Consider the following 25,514-nt stretch of genomic DNA (forward strand, 5'->3'; position numbering starts at 1 on the left):
TGTTTTTATCAGACTCTCATTCTGACGGCACCCATTCACTGCAGAGCATTCATTGCTGAGACACTGATGCAGAGACACATTTCTACAAACCTGATGAAGAAACAAACTCATCCTGATCTCAGATACATTTTTGGCTGAAGTATTCCTTTAAGAAGTCTCATTCACTCTGACAGTCAAATCAGTAATATGTGAAAATATTTGACACTTTATTGTATGCTGCAGATGTCTTTGACACAGTATATTAATACAGGATGGCATGTGTGTGTTTGTCCAGTGTCTCGTTTCATTTAAAACATCTTAAGACTTAAGGATGTCTTTGAATCCAAATAAAACCTTTAGAGCAAAATAAAACCAGAAATAAAAATGAAAAGAACATGAGGGTTGAATCATATAAACACACTGTATCTGCCGCTGTTAAGACCTGCTTCACAAAATACAAAATGCTTTTTATATACAAAAAAAAAGCCCATTCAGTTCCATCTGAACATCTTCTGTGAAATTCCAGACTCACAGTTTTATCTCCGTTAAGCTGGATTTGCATTTACAATCGGCTTCAACCTCAAAATAGAAATCACAAAAGGTACTCGAAATAAATCAATCAACATAATTCATTTTAAACCAGTTCGTCACATTTTGAGAGCGAGTGTCCAGCAGAACCAGCGGAAGCTAGAAATATTGCACCAGGAAGTGGCATCTCTTCACAAACAGGAAGTTTAATCAGAGCCTCTGAGCGGCAGGAAGACGGACGTTCTGGGATTTTACAGCCGGTTTTACGAGGAAGAGTCTACAGTCCTTCTGAAGCGCTTTGATTCCTGCGGCATCAGCAGCATCTGTTTCTCATCCAGAGCTTCCTGAGCGACGCCGAGCGCTGATCTATCAGCAACACGAGGCCCAGATTTACCCAGCAGCCCCTAAAACTGTCAGAGATGCTCTTAAAGCTTCAGAGCAACTTCAGAAGAACCAGCGTTAATTCAGCAATACAGTCACTGCAGATCACACTTCACCTCAAAACCAAAAGATCATTTCCTAATAAAGCAGCAAAGATTGTATTATATTGTGACATTATTTTAATGGCATTTAAATACATTTTACCACAACCAAATTAAAAAAAAAGTACATTTACAGTAAGAACACGTACTACTTCTTTTACTCTGATTTTAATAAATAAACTTTAAAAAATACTGCATCCAAATAACAGGATTGTCATTCTTGTACTAAGAGAATTTTTTATTTTTTTGCATCACAGAAATTGTCATGAAAACACTCGATGTAAAACACCCTAAATCATGCAAATAATAATACAAAATAATATTATACCCAATATATATATATATATAGTAAGGTATAATATGTATTCTTATTTTTATGTATACATGTTTTATACATATATATAAATGTATTTCATTTTCATGAAAATAGTCACAATATAATAAAATCTTAAACATAGTTTGCAACACAACTCAATTTTTTATATTTTCAAAAATCATTTTTTTTATTATGTTTTTGTGTTAGTTAGCTGTATTAGTTAGTTATTTTTAACCTAATCAAAATAACCTGCACATTGCACAATGAAAAAAAACATTATTTTTGAAAATAGTTAAAAACACGAGTTATCGATTTTATATATACTAAATTTACATAAAATTACATTTTTACACACACCCACACGCACACATATATATATATATTCCCTTTTAAATTTGGGGTGAAAAGTGATCTGTACATTTCAGACATGCTGAGTTTCACTCTGAAAGCAAAGCTACATTAGTGAAGCTGAAGTGAAGCGGTGGAATGTGGAAACACGAGTGCTCGGCCGCTGCTCGTCCCTCTGTGCTGGTGTTTGATTCCAGTAAAGGGGACACAGTGTTTTAATGCGTCTGATCTGACAGTCAGACAAACAGTGTTGATCTGTTGCTCAGTGCGTGAGGCGCAGGTTGTAAAGCAGCTCTGAGGTCTGACACAGTGATTTGGGGTTTGCGCTGGAGAAATACTGACAGCAGAGCCAGTCCTCCAGCTCAGCGTTCCTCTCTGGCTCCAGCGAGCGCTCGGCAAACTTCATCATCAGCAGCGCGCGCTTCACATCCAGCCAGTTCAGCAGCCCGTCGTGCCTCGGCTCCAGCCTCCGCCCACCTCCTCCTCCTCCTGCACCACCTCCTCCACCACCTCCTCCACACACCCACGGCTGCTCCAGCCTCCGCCCATCTCCTCCTGCGCCTCCTCCTCCTTCTCCTCCTCCACAGACCCACGGCTGCTCCAGTAGCTCCCGCCGAGGCCCCCACAGCAGCGCCTGCAGAGCAGGGGTGTAAAATACTTGAGTAATTTTACTGGAATACTGTACTTAAGTTCAAGGCCGTAACCATGTCTTGAACATTGGGGGGACTGACATTATACATACATATACATATATAGACACACATGGGTCGCGGAAGCGGGAGGGGGGTTTGGGGGTATATACACACATATATGCATATGAAGAATTTACTTGCAAAAACATAACTCCGGGTTTTTTTTTTTTTTTCAAAAATCAGGTTTTATTATGTTGTCATGTTTTTATTGTGTTTTATTGTGTTAGTTATTTTTGTTATTTTTTAACCTAATCAAAATAACCCAACTGCAGTTTGATTGAGATTAATTGGAAAGCACAATGAAATACATTTTTGAACATTGTTATCTGTTTTTGCAAATGAACTCTACACACACACACACACACACACCTAAAGGATTATTAGGAACACCTGTTCAATTTCCTGATGATCCAGTGTTCCTAATAATCCTTTAGGTGAGTGTATATATATGTACATTTGCTTTTGAGGGGAATGTGCCTAAATGCATCTGTTCACGCAAATAATTTGTGATCCAGCTTCAGCAACAGAAGAAGTGAGTATAAGGGTTTTTATGAATCTTTGCAAATCGCCTTTCCTAATAATGTGCTAGTTAGCCAGTTTCACGATGAATGCGGCTAAAGTTAAAAGTCTCTCAGAGAAAGAGAGGGGCGGGGTCAGCAGAGCTCATTAACATTTAAAGGGACATGCACCGAAACGGCTCGCTGTGAAGGGAGTTGTTTTTGAGGGTAAAAAGGGGTGTTGTTTTACACTACCATTGAGAAATTTTAACCATTGTATGTTATAGACTTTTCATTAATACCCTAAAGACTCATACAACATGGGCATCCGATGACCCCTTTAACGCCACAAAACAAGGCCCTAAGACTAAAATTGAAAATAGCTGATGAAATTAACACTACCTGCAGGATGCGCCGAGCGTCCTGGATGTGGATGCGGCGTCCGGGGTCGGGCTCCAGCAGCAGGTGCGCCAGTCTCTGCAGGCCAGGTGAGTAGATGGAGGCGGCGGGGATCGGTGGCAGCTCGTCGCATCTGTAGTCGCATTTGCCCGGCGTGGCTTCAAACGGGTTACGGCGGTGCAGGAGCTCGTAGATCAGGATGCCGGTTTGAAACTCATCAAATTTACGGTACTGCGCAGCCGAGACGATCTCAGGCGCGAGCCGGGCGTGATCCCGCTTTAGAAATGAGTCGTCTGCATTGAGCCGTTTCAGCTTTGAAACCACAAGAAGAAATTACATTTTAAAACATATTCAAACAGAAAACAGCTATTTTAAATGGTAAAAGTATTTCAAAATTTATTTTACTGTTTTTGCTGTACTTTGGATCAAATAACTGCAGGCTTGGTGAGCAGAAGAGAGTTCTTTAAAAAACGTAAAAATTCTTACTGTTCAAAACTTTTGACTGGTAGAGTAAATTTGGAATAATTATATTTTATAATAATTTTTTACATGTTTTTGAAAAAAAAACATTAAAATTCAACAAGGCTGCATTTACTTGAACAAAAATACAGTAAATACTAGAGGTCAACCGATGTATCGGTTTTGCTAATTAATCGGCACTGATAGTTGATTGGTGGAACTATCAGTTATCTGGATAAAAGCTTTGGATAAAAGCGTCTGCTAAATTAATAAATGGATAAATGTAAATGTAATCTTCATACAGATAGCTTTTCCAGGTTGTGTCCGTTGCTGGAGCGGCTGAAGCTACGCTGTCATTATACATAACCCTAACCCGGTGTGTGACTGCCATCTTATGTTATTTTGATTAGATAATCATCAAGTGTTCTAGAATAGAAGCAGTTAAACTGTCAGAGTATACATACAATATCTTTATGTATGTCATTTCAATGCTATGGCCTGTGTGTAAATATTTAAAGATGGCCATCTTTGGATATGAAATGGTAACACTTTACAATAAAGAGTCCATTTGTAACAGTAACTAACATTGATACAAGCTGTAGAATAAAAGTAGAGTTTACTGATATATTTTTAAATTTGAAGTTGGTTTTGTTAACATTAATGAACTATGAACTAACTTTAATGATCAATATATAATTAATATTAATACTTATTCATTTACAAAGTATTGTTCAGTACTTTTTGTTTTAAATAGTAGAGCACTATTTTAGTTTCCGTTCAGTATCATTTGAAAACCTATCGGTTGATTAATCGGTATCGGCCGGTGTGGTCCAACCTAGCTATCGGTATCTGTAAAATCCACTATCGATCGACCTCAAGTAAATACAATAATATCGTGAAATGTCATTAATGACAATTATTCATAACCTCGCCCGAGTGGCAACGCTTGGCTTTTTTTTTTTGTGACTAAGCGAGTATTAAAATGACCAACCTAGATATCGGTAAAATCCACTATCGGTTGACCTCTAGGAAAAACAATAATATTATGAAATGTTATTAATAAGAATGATTCATAATAACCTGGTCTGAGTCGCGACGCTTGGCTTTGGCGAAGCTGCTGATGAGGAGGCGCGGGAGGCTGTGCTGCTGTGGATCTGGACGCTGCACCAGCAGCAGGTTCTCCATGCACAGATCTCGATGCGTGACGCCGTGTGCTTTCAGATGCTCCAGACCCGTGCACAGCTGCAGCAGCAGAAAACACACACGCCGCTCGTAAACCTCCGGCTGTGCACGGTGGAACGACTCCCACTCGCGGACGAAATCCGCCACGCTGTGGTGCGGGACGTCCCGGGTGATCACCACCACCCGCTCCTGCTCGGCCGGACCGCTCTCCTCGCTGGGTAACATGCTCCGCGGCACACAGGCGATGAAGTGACCGCAGTCCTGCTGCAGACTGAAGTGAGATGGGATGCTCTGCTGCACCGAAAGACCGTACAGATGAGCCTGGTTACTGTCCGGAGCCTGGCCTTTACAGATCTGACCAACACAGAGACACGCTATGATGTTAAATATCAATACACAACTTACACAATTTCCTTACCATAAATAAAATGTATATTTGGAATAATTAACAATTTTTAATATTTATAAATAAAGCCTTTTATGTTCAGCAAGGCTGCACTTATTTGATAATATTGTGAAATAATATTAATAACATTTATCTATAATTAAAAGCTTTCAATTAGTATTGGTTATTACTGAAAACAGATTTTGCTGCATTATATTTTTATAAAAAAATATAGTTTTTCTGGATACTTTAAAGAATAAAAAAATTAATGAAATTTAAATCTTTATTAACATGATATTTCTTTACTGTCACTTTTAATCAATATAATGTCAATTATAAATAAAAATATTAATTAATTAATCTTTTAGCCCACACTTTTGTGAGGCAAGTCAAATAATGCAAAAAAAAATAAAGAAAGAAAGAATAAAATAAATAATAATAAAAACATTTAATTTAAAAAGTCAATTTGCCTATTTTATTGTTATTTGTTTAGCTATTAATATTAATGTGTTTATTATTATTATTTATTTTATGCTATTTATTTATTTATTTCTAAGTCTACCAAGGGGTGGGTTTTAAATTTGTACAGTTGTTTTTTGTTTTGTGCTACTGTTCCAAGAAATAAAATGCAATAAACAGCTGTTAACAAAAAAAAAAAAAAAAAAGTCAATTTGCCTAGGCTTGGTGTTGTGTATAATGAATGGCACTAGAATTTATATTGGTTTATGCATTTTTCATTCCTGTATATAATATAATACAATATACATACACACACACATATACATACATATATATATATATATATATATATATATATATATATATATATACACACACACACATATATATATATATATACACACATATATATATATATATACACATATACGTATAATATATATATATATATATATATATATATATATATATATATATATATATATATACACATATATATATATATATACATATACATATATACATATATATATATATATATATGTATATATGTATATGTATATATATATTTTTTTTTTTTTTTTTTGTGCAGCACAACTGTGTTCAACATTGATAATAGTCAGAAATGTTTGTTGAGCAGTAAAGACTTCTTTGGGGAGCAGAAGAGACTTCTTTCAAAAAACCTTATTTATTCCAAATCTTTGATGGCTAGAGTACAGTATATATGTGACCCTGGAGCACAAAACCAGTCATAAGGGTCAGTTTTGTTAAATTGAGATTTATACATCATCTGAAAGCTGAATAAATAAGCTTTCCATTGATGCATGGTTTGTTAAGATAGAGCAATATTTGGCCAAGAGACAACTATTTGAAAATCTGGAATCTGAGGGTTGAAGAAGAAAAAAAAAAAATGAGAAAATCGCCTTTAAAGTTGAAGTTGAAAAGTTGGTTAGAGAGTCGGACTCGTAATCCAAAGGTTGTGGGTTCGAGTCTCGGGCCGGCAGGGATTGTAGGTGGGGGGAGTGAATGTCCAGCGCTCTCTCCACCCTCAATACCACGACTGAGGTGCCCTTGAGCAAGACACCGAACCCCCAACTGCTCCCCGGGCGCCGCAGCATAAATGCTGCCCACTGCTCCGGGTGTGTGTTCACTGCTGTGTGTGTTCACTGCTGTGTGTGTGTTCACTGCTGTGTGTGTGTGTTCACTGCTGTGTGTGTGCATGTTGGATGGGTTAAATGCAGAGCACGAATTCTGAGTATGGGTCACTATACTTGGCTGTATGTCACTTCACTTCACAATGTATTGTTGGCTATTGCTACAAATATACCTGTGCTACTCATGACTACTTTTGTGCTCCAGGGACACATATATATATATATATATATTCTCTGACCTTGACGGCGTATGTGTTGCGAGTGTCTGACGCGCAGGAGGCTGAGTAATACACGGCGTCTCCAGACAGACAGCAGGGTTTGTTGCAGGTGAGTTTGAAGAGCGACCAGTTGCTCTCGTTGAATCTCAGTGTGTTCCTCTGGCCGCTGGTGAAATGCTCCTCACACTTGATCGCTAGCCGCCGCAGAGACTCGGCGTACAGGCCGCCCAGTTTGGAGTAGATGCCCTCGCGGCTGTCCATGTTCCTGAGAAGTGCGTGCAGATGCAGCGTGTTGAGCTGCGGAGACGAGCAGGATGTCACGTTCCCCAGACGCGGGCGAGAGCAGGCGAGCGGTTTGACGCCCGAGTCGCTCGGAGCCGAGGTGGTGCGGTTCACCAGCTTTTTCTGTGGTAATGGAGGCGGCTGGAGCTGATTGGCCAGGTTGGTGCAGGGAAACGTGTCAGGCTGTGGAGACGAAGGGGCGGAGCCAAGCGGGCTGCTGGGGAACGGGGAGGGGCTGGAGCGGAGGGTGGAGTCTAGATCACATGATCAAAGGAAAAGAGAGAGGGTGAAGAAATAGTTAATTACTTTTAGTCGAAATGAAAAAAATTATATTAATGGCTGGGTTTACATAATATTTATACAATACATAATTTATATATACAATGTTTATACAACATTGACAAAGAAATGTACACAAAACAAGCAGCAGCGAATATATATATATATATATATATATATATATATATATATATATATATAAATAAAATACTGAATTGAATGTAAGTTTGAAAGATCTGCTCGATATCAGACTCATAATCAGAGTTCGGTATCAGTGAATCATATGATTGTGATTAATTTCTAAATAATTCCTGTCAGACAATCAGTGGAAATGAAAATGTTCCTCATTTCGGTTTCTGTATTCGAATACAACACATACACACTTGCACACACTCACGGTTACACACACTCACACGCTTGCTCTCACACACTCACTCTCATACTCGCACTCTCACACTCACTCGCAATCTTTCACACTTGCACTCTCATACTCTCAACTAGCACACTCGCTCACACGCACTCACACTGACTCTTGCACTCTCACACTCTGACACTCACTCACAAGCACTCACACTCTGACTCTCACACTCGCTCACGCTCTTGCACACTCGCTCACATGCACTCTCACACGCACTCACTCTCACACTCTGACACTCACTCACAAGCACTCACACTCGCTCACGCTCTCGCACACTTGCTCACATGCACTCTCACACTCGCACTAACATACATTCTCTCTCGCACACACTTGCGCTCTCACACTCTCACTCACACACACTCGTGCTCTCGCACACTGACACGCTTGCGCTCTCGCACACTCACTCGCTCGCACTCTTTCACACTTGCACTAACATACTCTCACTCGCACACACTTGCGCTCTCACACTCGCTCTCGCACTCTCACATTTGCAGTCGCACACTCACTCACTTCACACACGCATTCACTCCTCACTCAATCACAGTCTTTGAGTAGCGCTTTGAGTACCCAGAAAAGCACTATAATTGTAACTAATTATTATTGCTCTCACTCACTCACTCACTCACTCACTCACTCGCATTCTCTCACATGCACACTCACACACTTGCGCACTCTCACTCACACTCTCGCTCGTGCACTCTCAACACTAGCACACTGACACACTCACTCGCACACTCACATACAGTCACTCATGCACACACACACACACACAAACACACACTCCACCACCATGAGTCTTTCATAGAGTCTCTCCGTGGTTTGTGACGCATTAATGAAGGCCTGCAGATGAAGATCAGTGACTTCATGAGGGAAACCATCAGAAAACGCCCTGTGATAAACACAAACCCTGATTTCCTCTATTTAACCCTCCATTATCTCTGTGCCCTGGTGAATTATGGGAACACACTACATACACCTACAGTACGACAGCCTATCACAGCCGTGAGCCTGAAGATCAGGAGGAAGAGTGGCGTCTGATGTTCCTTTCTCATCACCGCTGATTATCAGGAAAGGAAGTTTCATTTACAATAACACAGTCTGTTTATAGACTTCAGTTCAGTTTCAAACCCTAGTGAACATCCCTCTGCTGCCTACACAGGAATTTCCCTTCAGAGACAGCATCAAACTCAAATTAAACCACATGAGACTCATTCAAACTCTATTCTCAATCTAATGACTAAATAAGCACAGATATACACACAAACATGACATAACATAGTACATTTTTATTAGACCTATTTTTTCCCCTCAACTCCATCTGCCATATAAGAGCCTGTTGCAATGCATTCTGGGACAGCTGTATTGATAAAGAATACATGCATCAGCGTTTGGAAGAGCTTGTGCATGACTTAAAATGATTTAAAGTCTTAAAATAACCATTTTTAAAGCTGAATAGGTGTTTTATAATGAATAATATTTTACTAATTATGCTAAGCTCTAAAAATTTTGAATCAGGCAGAAATTGTGAATAAAAAATATTTAAAAGCCTTTTGTGTTTATCGGTTTTGTGTTAATTAAATAATTTTTTTTAATAAATATATATGAATAAAATGAATAAATAACAAAATATAAACATTAAGTAATAAAAAAATTTAATTAATAAATAAAACAAACAAATAAATGAACAGAGCGTCCGTGTGTAACTCACCGGTGTCGGAGAGCGCCTGCAGGCTGTCGCTGGATGCATTGGTGCAGCAGTTCAGTCCTCGCAGTGATTGGCTGAGATTCTCCACTGACCCCTGCTGACCAATGCGCTCCAGATCCATATTACTGCCACTCAGACGGTTACACACCCTGCAGACAACACAAACGCACACATACAGTCATATATCACACAAACACACACAGGTTTGTACTCTTCAGCTGTTCAAACTCATGATATGAAGAGGTTTGTGGGAAAAACTGAAGGAACAGAAGTGAAGTGAATTCCCTCGCTGTGTCATTACATCATTACCTCTCTCTCTCTCTCTCTCGTATGTCATTTATGGTAAAGAGAAACTTGGTTCAATCAGGGCTGAAAATCTCTCAAACAATGGATGTTCACATCTGAAAACCATGCTGGACACTAGAGCTGCTATATATATATATGTTTTACATTATTAACAAATATTACCAAAAACAGAGAGAAAAGCTGTAAATCTGTGTACTGAAAACCCAAGTGCATTAGAAAAGAGCACATGAAAAATCAAGTACAGGAACACGATTGACTCCCGAACGCAGTGACAAACACATCAGTGATGCACAAAGAAAACAACAGAGTTTCGAGTCTCTGACCAATGAAGATCACAGAAGAACGTCAAACTGACCGTCACACGTCTCCGTCTCCTTGGGTTAAAGCAGACCTGAGATCAGTCTCTCCCTGTCAAACACTCACACCTGATGATCTGTGATGAAGCACCGCAGCTTCCTCTGAACTAAACACACAGGTCAGATTCACACACACACAGAAGTGAAGTGAACAAATGAAGGAAGCACATTTGAGCCTCAAAACCACAGTTTTTCATGAGACCAAAGCCTGTTTTCACACACACACACACACACACACACACGTTTATTTAAATGAGAACATACCATAAAGGTGTGCTGCTTACATAAAGCCAATAATAATGACTAAAGACTTGAAACACCTGTCAGCCAATCAGAATGCGGCATTCAGCAGCGCTCTAAAACAAAGTAACAAGATCAACAAACACACTCATGATTCTGTGCGGTGAGCCGCTCTATAAGTAGAACAGCAGCCCTTCCTCTGTGTGTGTGTGTGTGTGTGTGTGTGTGTCGTCTTGTGTTTCCTGAGACTCTGAATCTATAAACTCCTGCCATGTATCTCTGGAGGACAAACATGAGTGTCTCACTTACAGATGACCTGCTGTGTGTGTGTGTGTGTGTATGTGTGTGTGTGTGTGTGTGTATGTGTGTGTGCGTGTGTGTGTGTGTGTGTTAAACACCAGTACCAAACTTACACTTATTTATACTAGGTGCAAATAGCTATAGATTCGACTTATACCATGTTAAAATATCTGCTATTTATACTACTTAAATTCAAATAGTGGCAATTATATGCACCTCAGTATTGTAGTACATTATAAAATAGTATGCAATAAAAACGTATAGTTTAAATTATAATTTTAATTCAAATTATTTCAAATAGATGCCACATTTTTGGGACAATAAAGCCCTCCCTACATCTACCCGATACTTTATTTTCAACCTTTTGATTATTTCCTTAATTTTTATTCAAAATAAATGCCTTTCCGATGTGATATGAGATCTGAAAAGGGAGGAAAAGTCGTCCAGCAAAAGGTAGACTCGATTTATTCAAAAAGACTTGGGTACGTGTTTTACCATCAAAGCCACTGGAGCTGTTGTTAAACTGCTGTCTTCTGTAGTGTTGTGCAGCCAATCACACGTTAGTGGGCGGAGTTAATGTAAACGGCCTGCGCCAACAAAAAGAGCTATCTGCACTTACTATCACTCCGTAATAATATTTACTGTTATACTAAATATTGTATATTATGATAGGACAATATTTGGCTGAGATACAACTATTAGAAAATCTGGAATCTGAGGGAGCAAAAAAATCTAAATATTGAGAAAATCTCCTTTAAAGTTGTTCAAATGCAGTTCTTAGCTATGCATATTACTAGTTTTGATATATTTACGGTAGGAAATTCACTAAATATCTTCATGGAACATGATCTTAATATCCTAATGATTTTTGTCATAAAAGAGAAATGTATAATTTTGACCCATACAATGTATTGTTGGCTATTGCTACAGATATACCTGTGCTACTGATGACTGCTTTTGTGCTCCAGGGTCATATATTATTTAAAAAAATTAAAATATATATATATATAGGAGTTTAAAAAAAAGAGTTCTGTCCCTATAGAGCAGTTCAGTCCAGGAAAGCTCATCTTTGGCTGATCTTGTATCATTGATTTGCATCTTTCCAGCGGATCTGGAACCTCGGTTTCCCTGATTTTCACGCGTTTCTGCGGATCTGAAGTGCATCGTACAGACACGCGCTCAAACACAGACATTTACACAAACACAGCAGCATGCAGCACATCGTGACCTTTCCACATGCTTACCACACACACACTACAGGACCTGAGTGAAACACACAGCCGTCACTCACCTCAGAACCAGCCGGACTGAAGGATCATCAGCGTCTGAGTGTGAATCACCGCGTCTATTTGAGTGTGTGTGTGTGTGTGTGTGTGTGTGTTCGTTCTGATCTGGTATCATCATCTCTGACCCGAGGCATGGAAGCAAACACTCGAGGCACAGATCATCTGTTCCTCTGCTCCAGAAGCTTCTTCAGCTCGACCGAAGCTCAGAGGAACGACTGAGAAACATCAGAACATCTCAACACCTGCGCTTACAGACCACCATCACGCTTTAATATCCATAATCACCGCAGCTTATGCTTGTCCTGCTGGAAAAAGCAGATTTGTGAACCATCTGCTCCATAAATGATTCATTAGATGAGTTCATAACTTCACCCATTTACTCTCTCTGTTCCTCAACAATGGGTTAAAGCAGCTTCCCCAAACAGAGGTGATGAAAAGCTAATAATTAATCAAATTATAAAATATTATTTAAAGTAAAATTCAAATGAAATAATACAATTAAAGAGTTTAAAATAAACTCAAATTAATATAAATTAAAATTTAAATAAAACAAAAAGAATTAATTTAAAACAAATAAATTAATAAAAACGTAAAAATAAAATAAATGTTTAAAAAAATACAAATGAATAAAAAAATACAATTAAGTCTAAAGTTTAAAGCAAAGCACAAATTAATAAAATAATAAAAGCATACAATTAAAAAAAATCTAAAGTTATTTGAAAGTAACCATCAAACTTAATAAAATGTTAAAAATATTAAAAAAAATTATAAATAAATGTTGAGACAAAAACAAAGAGGCACTTCCTAAAAAAATATTAAATATTTGTTGACGTGAATGTCATGTGACCATTGAACTACATCAGAGAATCTTTTGAATGTGCTGTTAAATTATTGAAATATGAACTTCATATTAACAATGAAGCGTTTGAGAATCCCTGGACATTTATATTTACATCCGCACTGAAGATGAGATACACTCACAACATGTAAAACAGACAGATTTGCATACTGCTTCTCTTTAAATAACGTGTTTCCAGGGCATTAAGGATTCATCTGCCGACACTGGAGCACATTTAGTATTTGTTATGGAAACAGTGAGAACTTCTGTTTCTGACTCCACCAAAGCACAAACTAATCTCATGAAGAGCGTCAGCAGCCGGAGCAGACGAGTCTCTGCACGCTTCGACTGAGCACGGGTGTATCGCCTTACCGTACTACAGTATGCCAATAATAATAACCAGCTAATGACCAGGGTACCTGGACTCAACTAGTCTCTAAGGACGGGTCAGGATGATGGAGAGACCTTTTTTTTATTTTTTTTACACTTAAATATTTTATTTAATATATGATATATTTTAGTATAACATTAAATATGATTAAAAAACATTATAAATATTTAATATTATAATACAATAACATATTAAATACATTAATATATTTATTATATTTAATACTATACTGAATATTACAAAAAGAAAAAAATAATTTAAAATATTTACATATTAAATATTTTAATGCAATATGAAAATATTATATATAGATTTTACATGTATAAAAATTTAAAATATTGAATATATTTTTATATATTAAATACTACTAAAAATGTATAATGTTAAATACAATATTAAAATATATTAAATTCTTTATACATTTTATGTATTAAAACAAATCAATTATTTAAACAATTTTCCAGTATTAGCGTTTTATTTATTCAATTTAAATGGATATTTTCAGGATTTCATCAACTCCTAAAAAAACAGTTTGGAAAGCCTGCATCATTACATTTTAACCGACTGACTGGATTGTGAAAATATCTTTTTGCACATCTAAAAAATAGGAGTATGTTTCACAAAAAATACTATTTTAGTCTACTTCAGATTTCACATATAATTCAATGTGTTATTTATGTTTCTTTCTAAGCAATTGTGAAATTTACGTCCTATGTCTGAGTAAAAATAGTTTCTAAATATTTTTTCAATGCAGTCTCCTGTATCTGATGATGGTTCTTGGTTTCTATCTTGGTTTGGTTCAGCTAGTAGCAGCACTTTTAATAACCACAAACCGCAGCGATGAAGGTATAAACAGCAGATCGCGGCTTTGAACGTGGCTGATGCTCAGATACGAGTGTTTATTGACTCCTCATCCGGAGCTCAGCAACAGACGATCTCAGCACACGTTATTTTGGTGATGTGACTCTGGGCCTGAGATGTTCCTGTGAGTCAGTTATACATGAGAACAAATAAAAGCTCACGCTAATGGAAACAGAGAGCTGATCCAGCGTACGCTTCTATAAAGATGAAGCGGTTAACGTTTAATTTCAGCTCTGAACACGACCAGCTGCATCCTAACCCTTATATCACAAGACATGGAGAAACTTTTCTAAAACATGCATGGTTTTAAGACTATAAAACATTGCAATTGCTTTAAGACCATCAAAAAAATTTATTTATTTTTTACACTTATTTTTAAAAGATTGGGTCATTTTGACTCAGGTATGTATGGAACACCATTAGTGTCAAAACGTTTTGTAAGATTATCTATGAAGGTATAATAGTGTCAAAAACTTCTGTAAAATATATTTATTTTCCCCATATCTCGCACACTGTTGGACTGAAGTCTGTTGACGAACCATTGCAGCATAAAAAACGTATCCTTTTTCATCTGAAAATTAAGGTTTATTCAAGATTTTTTTATTCGTCTCACACACAATTATACAGAGTATAACCAGCAGTGAAATTTAAGTAAGTTTATGCAAGTAAAATGCATTTTATTTTCTTTGATTTAATTAAATTCTATTAATTCCAATGTTGTTAACACTTGAAATTCTCAGATTATATGTTCTTATAAATTACATTCAATAATATATTCAAATAAAATGAAAGAGATATATATATATATATATATATATATATATATATATATATATATATATATATATATATATATATTAGTTTTTTGGAGTGGTTCATGTGTACTTTGAAGTTTCAAAGAATTTCATATTTTTTAATTAATACAAAAGGGGTGCATGCAATAATATGCAAAACTTTTATTTTTATTTTTTTCACATTCGCTCACTATTGAGAAGTTGCTGATCAGATACAATATGTTTTTAGCTGAAAAATATTAAGTTATGACGGTTTTATAAAATAATGATTCTTGTATGCAAAAACAGTGTACATGTTAGGAGGGTTAACAGCGTAAGCAGATAAAGTTCAATCAGACAAAGTGTTAAATGAACTAAAGGCCAACAGCAATCAAACACAGATTCAGTGCTGGCGTGTCGATAAGACAAGCCCTCTATTTACAGAAAATGTTAAACGTGGTTACAGCAGAATAAATGAATCCAATGGCACTGATGAACAGGCGTCACATTCAGAGCGGCGTGAACAGATCTGCACTTGATATCGTCTCTATAATGGCTGAATGAAGGACTGATAAAACTCAGTGCAAACAAACAACAGAGAGACCAGCCTAAAACTCACGAGTCCAGACACAAACAACAATCACCTTCATTCAGAGAGAACCAGAGTGAAACAAATGCACCAAAATAAACACTTCATCTCCGTAAACCACTGAGCTCAACGAATCACATCACCTGATTAAGGTCAATTATGAGCCAATACAAGAAAGCAAAACCAAAGACACTGAATATCTCAATGAATCCATCACAATATGAAACTAGAGATCAGACTAATCAGTGACAAACTAACACCACAACTCAGGACCAATACATTTTTAAATTCATTGAAACCTGGTTAGGAACACCAGACAGCTTCGCCTTCATGCACTATTGGAAATTACTGGAAAGTGCTTTGTTGTTGGGAAAACAGGATAATGGAGTACATCAGGGGCTGGTGTCATAAAACAAGTTTACCAAATAAACCTGGCTTATTTGGTAAACTTGTTTTATGAAACAGGCCCAAGGTTTATTCTTGCCGATTTGTTGGGGAAACCTTATTAAAGCCAAAATGTATTGAAGATATTTAGTCAAAATCCAACAGTAGCTTCCCATTAATTTACAACCAACTATTGTTAGCCAGCGATTCTGAAGTTTCAGTCAAATAAATGCAGCGTAAAATACATACAACATGCATAAAATGGTTATTTACATATTATTCGGAGGAAAACACTTATAAAACTAACCAATCACTACATTTAAAGTGTCATCCTCCCAACTCAAAAACAGTGGTATTAAAACTATCTCCCAGTCGTAAATATGACTTGAGAGACAGCTCATGTCCAATTTCCACACATTATTTGCCACAGGTCTTTTTTTCTTACTATAAGAGCTTTTAAATTCATTGAAATGACCTGGTCAGGCAAACTATAAAAAAACAACATATTTGGCTCTTTGCACTTACTAGTGCTTCATGCACTATTGGAAATTTCCTAATTCCCACTTCTGAAGTCATATTTACTTGTTTACTGCATTCAAGTGCTTCGTTTCTGGCAATAACAAAAATGGAGGATCCCAGATTAATTATTGCCAATTTCTTGGGGAAGCTACATTAAAGCCAAAATGCACTGAAGATATTTAATCAAAATCCACCAGACTTTAAATAAAATGTAGCGTCCCATTCATTGACAACCAACTAGATGTAAATGTAAATATGAAGTAGATGTTCAACCTGCAATTACGTATAAAGTTTAGTCTGGCGTATCATAATTATCTCCAGGTTTCCCAGTTGTAAATCCAACTTCAGAGCCAATTCATGTCCAAGCCCGTGTCCTAACCTTAACCCATGTCCAAAAATGACTAGGAAACTCATATTTACCATAGCAAGTGAGGGCACCACAAATACCAAGACTAATCTGGCTCCATCAAAGGATAAGTATTGATACGATCAACTGATTAATATCTTGGCAAACGGCATAAAATAAGGATGCAGCTCTCACCGGTGGTGTTTTTTGGGAGGTGGCGGAGGCGGTGTGGGATCCCGGCTGGTGTTAGGTTCACTGGAGTGGATGAGAGGAGACGGGCTCAAGAGCATGGTCTCTTTGGCTCTCCCCTCCTCTGCCGGCATTTGACTGGTGCTTTTGTTGGCGGTGCCTGGCATTGCACTGCTCTCGCTCGTCCATTCTCTGGACGGAACAGCAAGAGCATTGATGGAGTCGCCCAACCCACCACAAGAGCCCGATCTCTTGGACTCGACCTCCTCTTCTGCCTCGTCAATACATCCCTCCAGACTCCTGGCGCTGTTGGACTTCTGTCGGACGGCATGAGCATTGGTGTCCACTTGCGAGGTCACTTGGTTTGGAGGAAGAACCACATGAAAGCTGAGCTCGGGTAACGGTAAGGAGAGACTGGAAGTACCAAGTCTTGGAGGACGGGCGTTGACCTTAGGAGGAACCGGAGGACTGGATTGAGGCTTGGGTTGGGTCGTTTCGGTGGAATCAGGAGCACTTGGCCAAGCGAACGTCGGGCTTGATGGGTCTTTGGGCACGGTTGGGCTGAAGTGGGTCCATTGGGTGCTTACAGCCGAATCTGGGCTGCTCAGGTAAAACGTCCGGTTGTTTTCCTCAGTATGGGCGGCGACGACGGTAATAGTCGCTCTTTGATTATCGTTTACATTGACTTCGGTTTCAGACTCTGAGGATTGCGGAGCCTTCTCGTCGGATCGAGCATTGAGTCGTCTTTTCCTCTTGGTGCTCTCAGCGTAGATCGGCTCGCTTTCCTCAAACCCGTTTGGTTGAACGCTTGAAGACTTCTGAGGACTCCGGAGTCCCACTAACGAATCCAGGCTGCTTCGATTGGAGCACGAGTCTGATAGGCTTTCGTGGAAGGAGTCTGGAGTCATCGGAGACGGTGAAGTACCTGGCGTCTCATTGGACGATCCGTTAACCACATTCCCTGGTGCGGTTCTAGCTTGCCTTTCCTCTACGGATCCCCTTAGAGGACTCGTAACTCCATCACTGTTTCCAGTCCCATTATAAAGACAAGAATCTCCACTGGCGTAAGTGCTCTTGGTCATCGGTCTATAGGAGTCACTGTTCCCATTTGTTTTCAGACTGTGGGGAACGCAGCCATCTCCTTGACTCATAAATATATTGCTGACAATCATGCAGTCTTTGGATAATCCAGTGGGAGAACAAACATTTGGGGAGAACTTCTTCCCGGAGATGCCGTTTTGTATTATGGTTTCTCTGAGAGATTTATTACATCCATTGCTATCGATGTACAGAGGAGCCAAATCCAGCGCTTTCTTCAGTCCTACAAAAGTGTTCTGGTTGTTCTAAGATACAGAAGCAATCATAAGTCTGGGAAGAATTCAAACATTAGATCATTGTGTTTTACAATAAAAACCTTATTATAAATACATACTCAACAACTTGCAAATGTAAGAAACCCACATTGAGAAAAAAAATCAAAGCGTAAACAAACAAGCACACTGAATAAACAGGCAACATTTCACAGGCATGTCAATGCAATAAATGCACTGCACAGACAATTATTCACACAGGTACAAATAACTAATCAATCATCTTATTTGACTCCACAGACACCTTTATGTGACTGTGTCCATGTGTTTGCTTTATAGTCTGTCATAGAAATGATTCAATGCCCTTGGCGGTGATCTAATTATCTTTGTTTAAACCGCCTAAATGTGTACATATCACTGCCTTCTTGTACAGTATGAATGGCAATCTGTTATCTTGCGTTCACAAAGACATTCCAGTCTCCACCCATGTACTGGAGAATGTTGACTAAACCCCACCCACATGAACCCACCTTAGAGATATCACTGCCTTAGAGAACACTGACACCATAACAAGAGCTTAAAGGAATAGTTCAGCCAAAAATGAAAATGTGTTCATTCTCAGGTCATCCATGATGTAGATGAGTTTGTTTCTTCATCAGGTTTGTATAAATATGTCTCTGCATCAGTGTCTCAGCAATGGATGCTCTGCAGTGAATGGGTGCCGTCAGAATGAGAGTCCAAACAGCTGATAAAAACATCACAATAATCCACACCACTCCAGTCCATCAGTTAACATCTGGAGAAGACAAAAGAAACAAATCCATCAAGACGTTTTTTTTAACTCAAATATGAATCTATAATCCATAATAATGCTTCCTCCAGTGAAAAAGCCCATCTGCTGTTGTCTCTCACATCAAAATCCACACAAATATTTGTTTAGAGCTGTTTTGTCTTGTAAATGCTGTTTGATCTGTGCAGATTTCTCTCCTGATTCAGACCAGAACACTTTTTCACTGGAGGAAGAGTTATTATGGATTATGGACTCAATGTATTTTAGTTAAAAACGTCTTGATGGATTTGTTTCAGCTTTAGTCTTCTCCAGATGTTAACTGATGGACTGGAGTGGTGTGGATTATTGTGATGTTTTTATCAGCTGTTTGGACTCTCATTCTGACGGCACCCATTCACTGCAGAGCATCCATTGCTGAGACACTGATGCAGAGACACATTTCTACAAACCTGATGAAGAAACACACTCATCCTAATCTTGGATGATCTGAGAATTAACACATTTTCAGCAGATTTTCATTTTCGGGTGTTCCTTTAAGAGTTCATCCCCTCAATGAATTCAGTGCATTCCTGGAGATACCTGTTCTGTATTCATGTTGATGTCCGTCTTGACCTCCATTGTGACGTCCATGTTCATCATGGTGGGTCTGACAGCGATGGTGGGTTTGCTATACGGAGAGGGAGACGTCACCCCATCCTCGTCTTCCCCGATCAGACTCGTTCGGACGCAAGCGCTGCCCGCTGTGCCGGTCTGTCCGTGAGCGCTTCGTGGATGGAAGCAGTTCTTACAGAAGCCTGGTTTCCACACGTGCTCTGCAAACTCTCCACACGCAGACATTTTAACACAGACCTCGAGCTTCCGTCTGATCTACTCTACTCTACTCAAGCTGAGAACAGACGACGGTGTCTGGTCATAGTGTGTGGCACAGGAGATCAGCAGCCTGTAAACCTGAGAAAACAAGATACATTTGAGATGATTTTGAGTTATGCTGGTGTATGTGTTTGACAAGAAAAACCACATGCATTTGGAGAATTGGTCATATGTTAATGGCTATTAAAACAATCATCAAACACACAGAAACTCAAAGGACTTCACAACAAACCACCAACATATAAGTTTGGTTTAACTGGGAGAAATACTGACAGAAATATTAGCAGTGAAATTAACTTCTCACGACTAATTATTAAGGCTGCAAAAAGGCAGAACATTTCCAGAACATTTTGGATACTTATCAGGATTTTTTTGGGTAATTTATCGGGATTTTTTTTTTACTTTCCGGGATTTTTGGGGAAATTTATCAGGATTTTTTGGTAATTTATCGGTAATTTTTTTAACTTTCTGAAAGTTTCCAGAAATGTTCTTCCTCTTTGCAACCCCACTAATTATTATTACTTAATTAAGACATAATTTTAAGGAATATCCCCCAATCAAGAGACTTTATTTAATTAAAACATTACAGTTTTTTTGCAATGTTTTGTTGCAAGTAACTGGTGTATTTTTGCACTTGTGTAAGAGACTTTGGCCTAAATAATCAGATGAAAGTACTTCACGCTTACTAGTGAAAAACAAAAGGTGCAAATCCACTTCTCCAGTTCCTGGTCCCTCCCTTCATAGACAGCTTTCCTCTGGCAAGACTTACTCACCCACTTCATGAAACTCAACCAAACAAACTCATTCTGTCCAAACACGACATAAGTTCTTCAGCGCACCTATATCAGCAGAGCCGGACCAAACACTTAAAACAATGCTGTTCAGATTTGACATTTATTTGTATGTTGAAATGCTTTAGAGAGTGAATTAAAGCAGATGATTTTCAGCCAAACAGCCATTGTGGCCAAATAGATTAACAGTTATAAATCCAAGAATTTAAAAACAAGTTAAAATCTGTTTGAACACAAATAAACTGATCTTAATGCGATACGCTCCAAATCTGAGGTTCAAATCAGAGACGCTGAAACATTGCAAGATGTGAGACAAGAATCTTTGTAACTCCACAGCCAAATAAAGCAAATTAAATAATTTAAAATGTATGGTTAGGATCATGAGGAATATATAAGCCATATTTATACTGCCTCGTTTGGACTGTACCTCTAAACAAATGTGTTATGATCTTTAAATGCATGCAATTTAATTTGCTGCACATTTCCAACTTTAAACAAGTTGCATGGACCAAATCTGGATCTTTCCAAATCAATTCCCTAAAAACATCAACCAGTAGCCGGAAAGATCCAGAAATAGTCCATGCAACTTGTTTAAAGTTGGAAATATGCAGCAAATTATCATGCAAATATTTAATGACTGTAACACATTTGTTTAGTAGTTTTCACAGGACGGCACCAGATGGCGTCTGTTTTTGATTGAGAAATCTTTCAGATTATTAATTCCCCACATGACTCATTTACTCATCCCTCTTAATTAAGAAACACGCTCTTTAAAAACAAAAAAAAAGCAGCAGCAGGTGCTGGAGTCTGAGAGCGGCTCGAGCAAGTTTCTAAACCACATTTGCAAATGTGTTGTTGCACAATGACTCAGTTTGATACAGGAATCTATTCGCAGAAGCAGTTGCTGTTATATTTAAAGGCACGGATGGTTAAAACAGGAAATAAGTGACCTTTTTCAAATAACACGGCATACGTGAACCTGAGCAGCTGATGCACTACTAGCTACATTACTTTTCTTTCACACCCCACAGAAGTTTGCATTAATTGCATATTTTAACCATAACATTTTTCTAAAATGTTACTAACAATATATTTCCGCGTCATCATTTTGACCAAAATGCCCATTGGATCGCAGTCAGACGTTATTACAAACACTCAGTGGTGATTAATAGTAACATTTAAATACAAGTGTTGCATTAATCTCATTAATTATCATGTGTAGAAGCTAATTGCAGCTCTAATTTCTCTATTACCCATATACGATTATATTCCAGGATGTACTTTATCTAAACAAATCATATAAGTTCATAAGAAAATGTTTCGTTCTCTAAAAAGATTTTATACAAACAAAACGGGATCAGAGGGATGTTGGATCTAGGAATTATTGGATTTCAAATCAGTAGGGGTTGAGCTGTTTTATGGATGGTAACTGTAATATTATTACTGAAACCTTACCACCCATCATTGGTCTCAGGTAATAATTCATTTTACTTTGGCCAAAATGGAGAATGTGGCTATAAAGATGTTTTTTTTTCCATTTCTGACAGCACAGCAGCTCTGTCTGTGGCTCAGATATCTGAAATGCCTTCATCTGCTAGAGAGTGAAAACAAATCTGTGAGATTTCGCACCGTGGCTCGTGTCTGGCGGGCGAGAAGATGCGCTAGACGTTGTTATGGTGTGAAAGCTCACGGTGGTGCGAGTCTCCTCTTTACATTCCTCACATTCCTCCCGTCAGAGAACGATCCGGCGCGACGGCCTTCCAGAACGCTTTCTGAAGCCTGACATGGAAAGAACAGAAGAGCCTCTAATTTTGGTGGCCTGGGAAAGTGTAGTGGAGATGGACGAGGTCAACTGACCCTCAATCAATGGCTGATGAACCAGTGGCTCTGTTTTAGTCCGTTTGCTGCATGTCGAAGACTATTTGGGTTTTAAAGACTAATACATAGAACCATTTTGGTTCCCCAAAGAACCTTTTTGCTTTACAAAAACAACCAAAATGCACTGGAAACATTTCAAGGATGTTAAAGTAGCATGTCAAAGATAACGTGCATTTAAAGACTTCAAAACAAAGACTGTTTATTGGCATTTGATGCTTGCATGAAGAACCTTTAACACCCATGAAACTTGATCAACACACGTTGATTTTTAGGTTGGAAAAAGGTTCTTCGGATTATTAAAATGTTCGTTACACTTATTTTTTTACCGAAAATTTGTGAATATATCATGCTTATACAATACAATTTGATTATCTGTGTTGTTGTCTCTGTGTACTGGAAGCTCATGACACTAAAACTAATTCCTTGTATGTGCAAACATACTTGGTAATAAAGCTCTTTCTGAATTCTGATGATGAAAAACTAAAGATACTGAAATCTAATGACTTCTTAAACTTCACGGCCAACTAAGAAGCAAATTAAAATAATCTAAAATCACTTTAAAAATGGTGCTTAATTTTATATTTGTTGTTAAATCATTGTGAATATATCATGCATATTCCATATATCACCCAAAATCTATATTCACACACCTTCATATGGACTGAACCACTTTAGTTTAGTCTTTAAATACGATTAATTTTAACATGCACTCTTTATTGGCAACTAAGGTTCCATGAAGAACCTTTGACACCCATAAAACCTTTCCATTCCACAAAAGGTTCTTTAATGGAAAAAAAAGAGAAAAGAGAGTGAAACTTTTCCAATGCACATTGGTTCTTCAGAGGGCAAAACGGTTCTTCTATGGCTCCTTTAGTGCTGATTCTGATAGGAACTTCATGATGGAAACTGCAGAAGCAGATCTTAATCTTCAAGAAGCTTCTTGACGTTTATGAGCAAGTGAGGACAGATAAATAATGGCCCGCAGGTTGAAGTGTCGCCGGCCGTTCTGTGTTTGCTCAGTTGAGCCATTAGACTCGCTGGCAACAAGTTTGACAAGTCAAAACCCAAGACACAACAGGAGAAGCAGAAGCTCTTTGTTCCTGCAGCAGCTGAAAACATTTGAGCACTTGTGAACAATGAATGTTTTGCCTTCAGACATTGCTCAGGGGGAAGGGTGCTTCTGCTGAGAGCTTTAAACCCTCGAGTGTCAAACACCAAATCTTTACCTGCAACCGATGAGACGCATGCATTTACCGTGCAATCAGACTTAAACATGGTCAAATGTGTTTAAATACACTCTTACTGCCAATCAAACCAGCCAAAATATGGAATAAACCAACATGCTACGTGCATTCCTCAAATTCCATATGAATCCACCAATTAGACATTTCACTTCCTTAAAGAAGCCGTGTGAACCATATCGATTCAAAACTAAAAGACTGGTTATGATACTATGTGACACTGGACGGGTCATTTTTTTAAATTGTGATTTATGCATCATCTAAAGCTGAATAAATAATCTTTCCATTGATGTATGGTTTGTTAGGAGAGGACAATATTTGAAAATCTGGAATCTGAGGGAGCAAAAAAATCTAAATATTGAGAAAATCACCTTTAAAGTTGTTCAAATGAAGTTCTTAGCAATGCATATTACTAATCAAAAATGAAGTTTATGGTAGGAAATTTACTAAATATCTTCATGGAACATGATCTTAATATCCTAATGATTTTTGGCATAAAAGAGAAATGTATAATTTTGATCCATACAATGTATTGTTGGCTATTGCTACAAATATACCTGTGCTACTGATGACTGCTTTTGTGCTGCAGGGTCAGATATTTTATAGAACTTTTCCAGAATTTACCACAGCTTCACCAAACTATTAGTTTGTACACTTGTGCAAATGTGGTATAATGAGAAAACAAATGAACTACATGACAACTAAGCGATTTTCAATGTTTGAAGAAGATTGCAATTTATTCAGATTTTAGTCATAAGCAAATATTTTGGGCCAGAAACTATGATGGTAAATTGATAATCATATTGCACAATCCAGTTTCACACCTGTTTAGAACAACTAGCATGTCATAATCAGAGATGGAAATGCGCGTGATGTGGAAACAGAAGATTTAGAGGAACATCAGACCATCATTAAACCAGCGCGAGGGCGAGCCGCGTCAGAACCCAGCTTCACACCAATGAATGAACCAATGCCGACATAAACCAGACTGATCCGGTCCATATTAAATCAGCCCGTGTTTGAATCTGGTTCTGAAAGCGGATCCAGATCACAGCTCCAGTCTGATTTAATATGTATCCGATCCACGCCCGAGAACAGATCTTACCTGCGCTGAAACACACGCGATCCCGCCGCTAGATTCCCGCAGAAGACACACGTGATTCCGCTCATTCACAGAGAACAGACGCGGAGAAACCGACCGACAGCAGCGCTGCGTGACTCTGATCTGATCAGACCGAAGCGACGCAGAGCAGAGCAGCGCCGGAACTCCTGCAGAGGGGGCGGAGCCTCACTCACACACACACACTCACTCACTCACTCACTCTGTGTGTGTGTGTGTGTGTGTGTGTGTGTGTGTGAGTGAGTGAGTGAGTGAGTGTGTGTGTGTGTGTGTGTGTGTGTGTGTGTGTGTGTGTGTGTGTGAGTGAGTGTGTGTGAGTGAGTGAGTGAGTGAGTGAGTGTGTGTGTGTGTGTG

At 38.3% G+C, this 25,514-nt stretch overlaps 1 protein-coding gene across 2 annotated transcripts; it reads right to left on the minus strand.

Moving 5' to 3' along the window:
- Positions 1-1,698: 1,698 nt before the first annotated feature.
- Positions 1,699-25,267, minus strand: LOC306861938 (inactive tyrosine-protein kinase PRAG1-like). 2 transcript variants are annotated; one of them, XM_079404442.1, is made up of 8 exons: positions 25,146-25,267; positions 19,840-20,208; positions 17,167-18,503; positions 9,786-9,931; positions 7,120-7,634; positions 4,781-5,236; positions 3,245-3,553; positions 1,699-2,287 (listed from the first exon to the last, which is right to left on the minus strand). In XM_079404442.1, exons 2-8 carry the CDS (start codon positions 20,095-20,097, stop codon positions 1,916-1,918), a joined length of 3,393 nt encoding a protein of 1,130 aa, XP_079260568.1. In that variant the 5' UTR covers positions 20,098-20,208; positions 25,146-25,267; the 3' UTR covers positions 1,699-1,915. The 2 variants fall into 2 exon arrangements, with proteins under 2 accessions (XP_079260568.1, XP_079260569.1); XM_079404443.1 differs by lacking the exon at positions 25,146-25,267 and adding an exon at positions 20,817-20,937.
- Between the last annotated feature and the right edge of the window lie 247 nt (positions 25,268-25,514).

The sequence above is a fragment of the Barbus barbus genome, assembly GCF_936440315.1.
Source record: "Barbus barbus genome assembly, chromosome: 43".
Lineage (NCBI taxonomy): Eukaryota > Metazoa > Chordata > Actinopteri > Cypriniformes > Cyprinidae > Barbus > Barbus barbus.

What these genes read in the sequence shown, in the direction of transcription:
- LOC306861938 (XM_079404442.1), bottom strand. Translation starts at nt 20,097, where the DNA reads ATGTCTGCGTGTGGAGAGTTTGCAGAGCACGTGTGGAAACCAGGCTTC. An exon ending in TCAACATGAATACAGAACAG is followed by an intron (nt 18,504 to 19,839) that starts GTATCTCCAGGA and finishes TCTGTATCTTAG; the next exon opens with AACAACCAGAACACTTTTGT. An exon ending in GCAACACATACGCCGTCAAG is followed by an intron (nt 5,237 to 7,119) that starts GTCAGAGAATAT and finishes TGTGTTGGTCAG; the next exon opens with ATCTGTAAAGGCCAGGCTCC.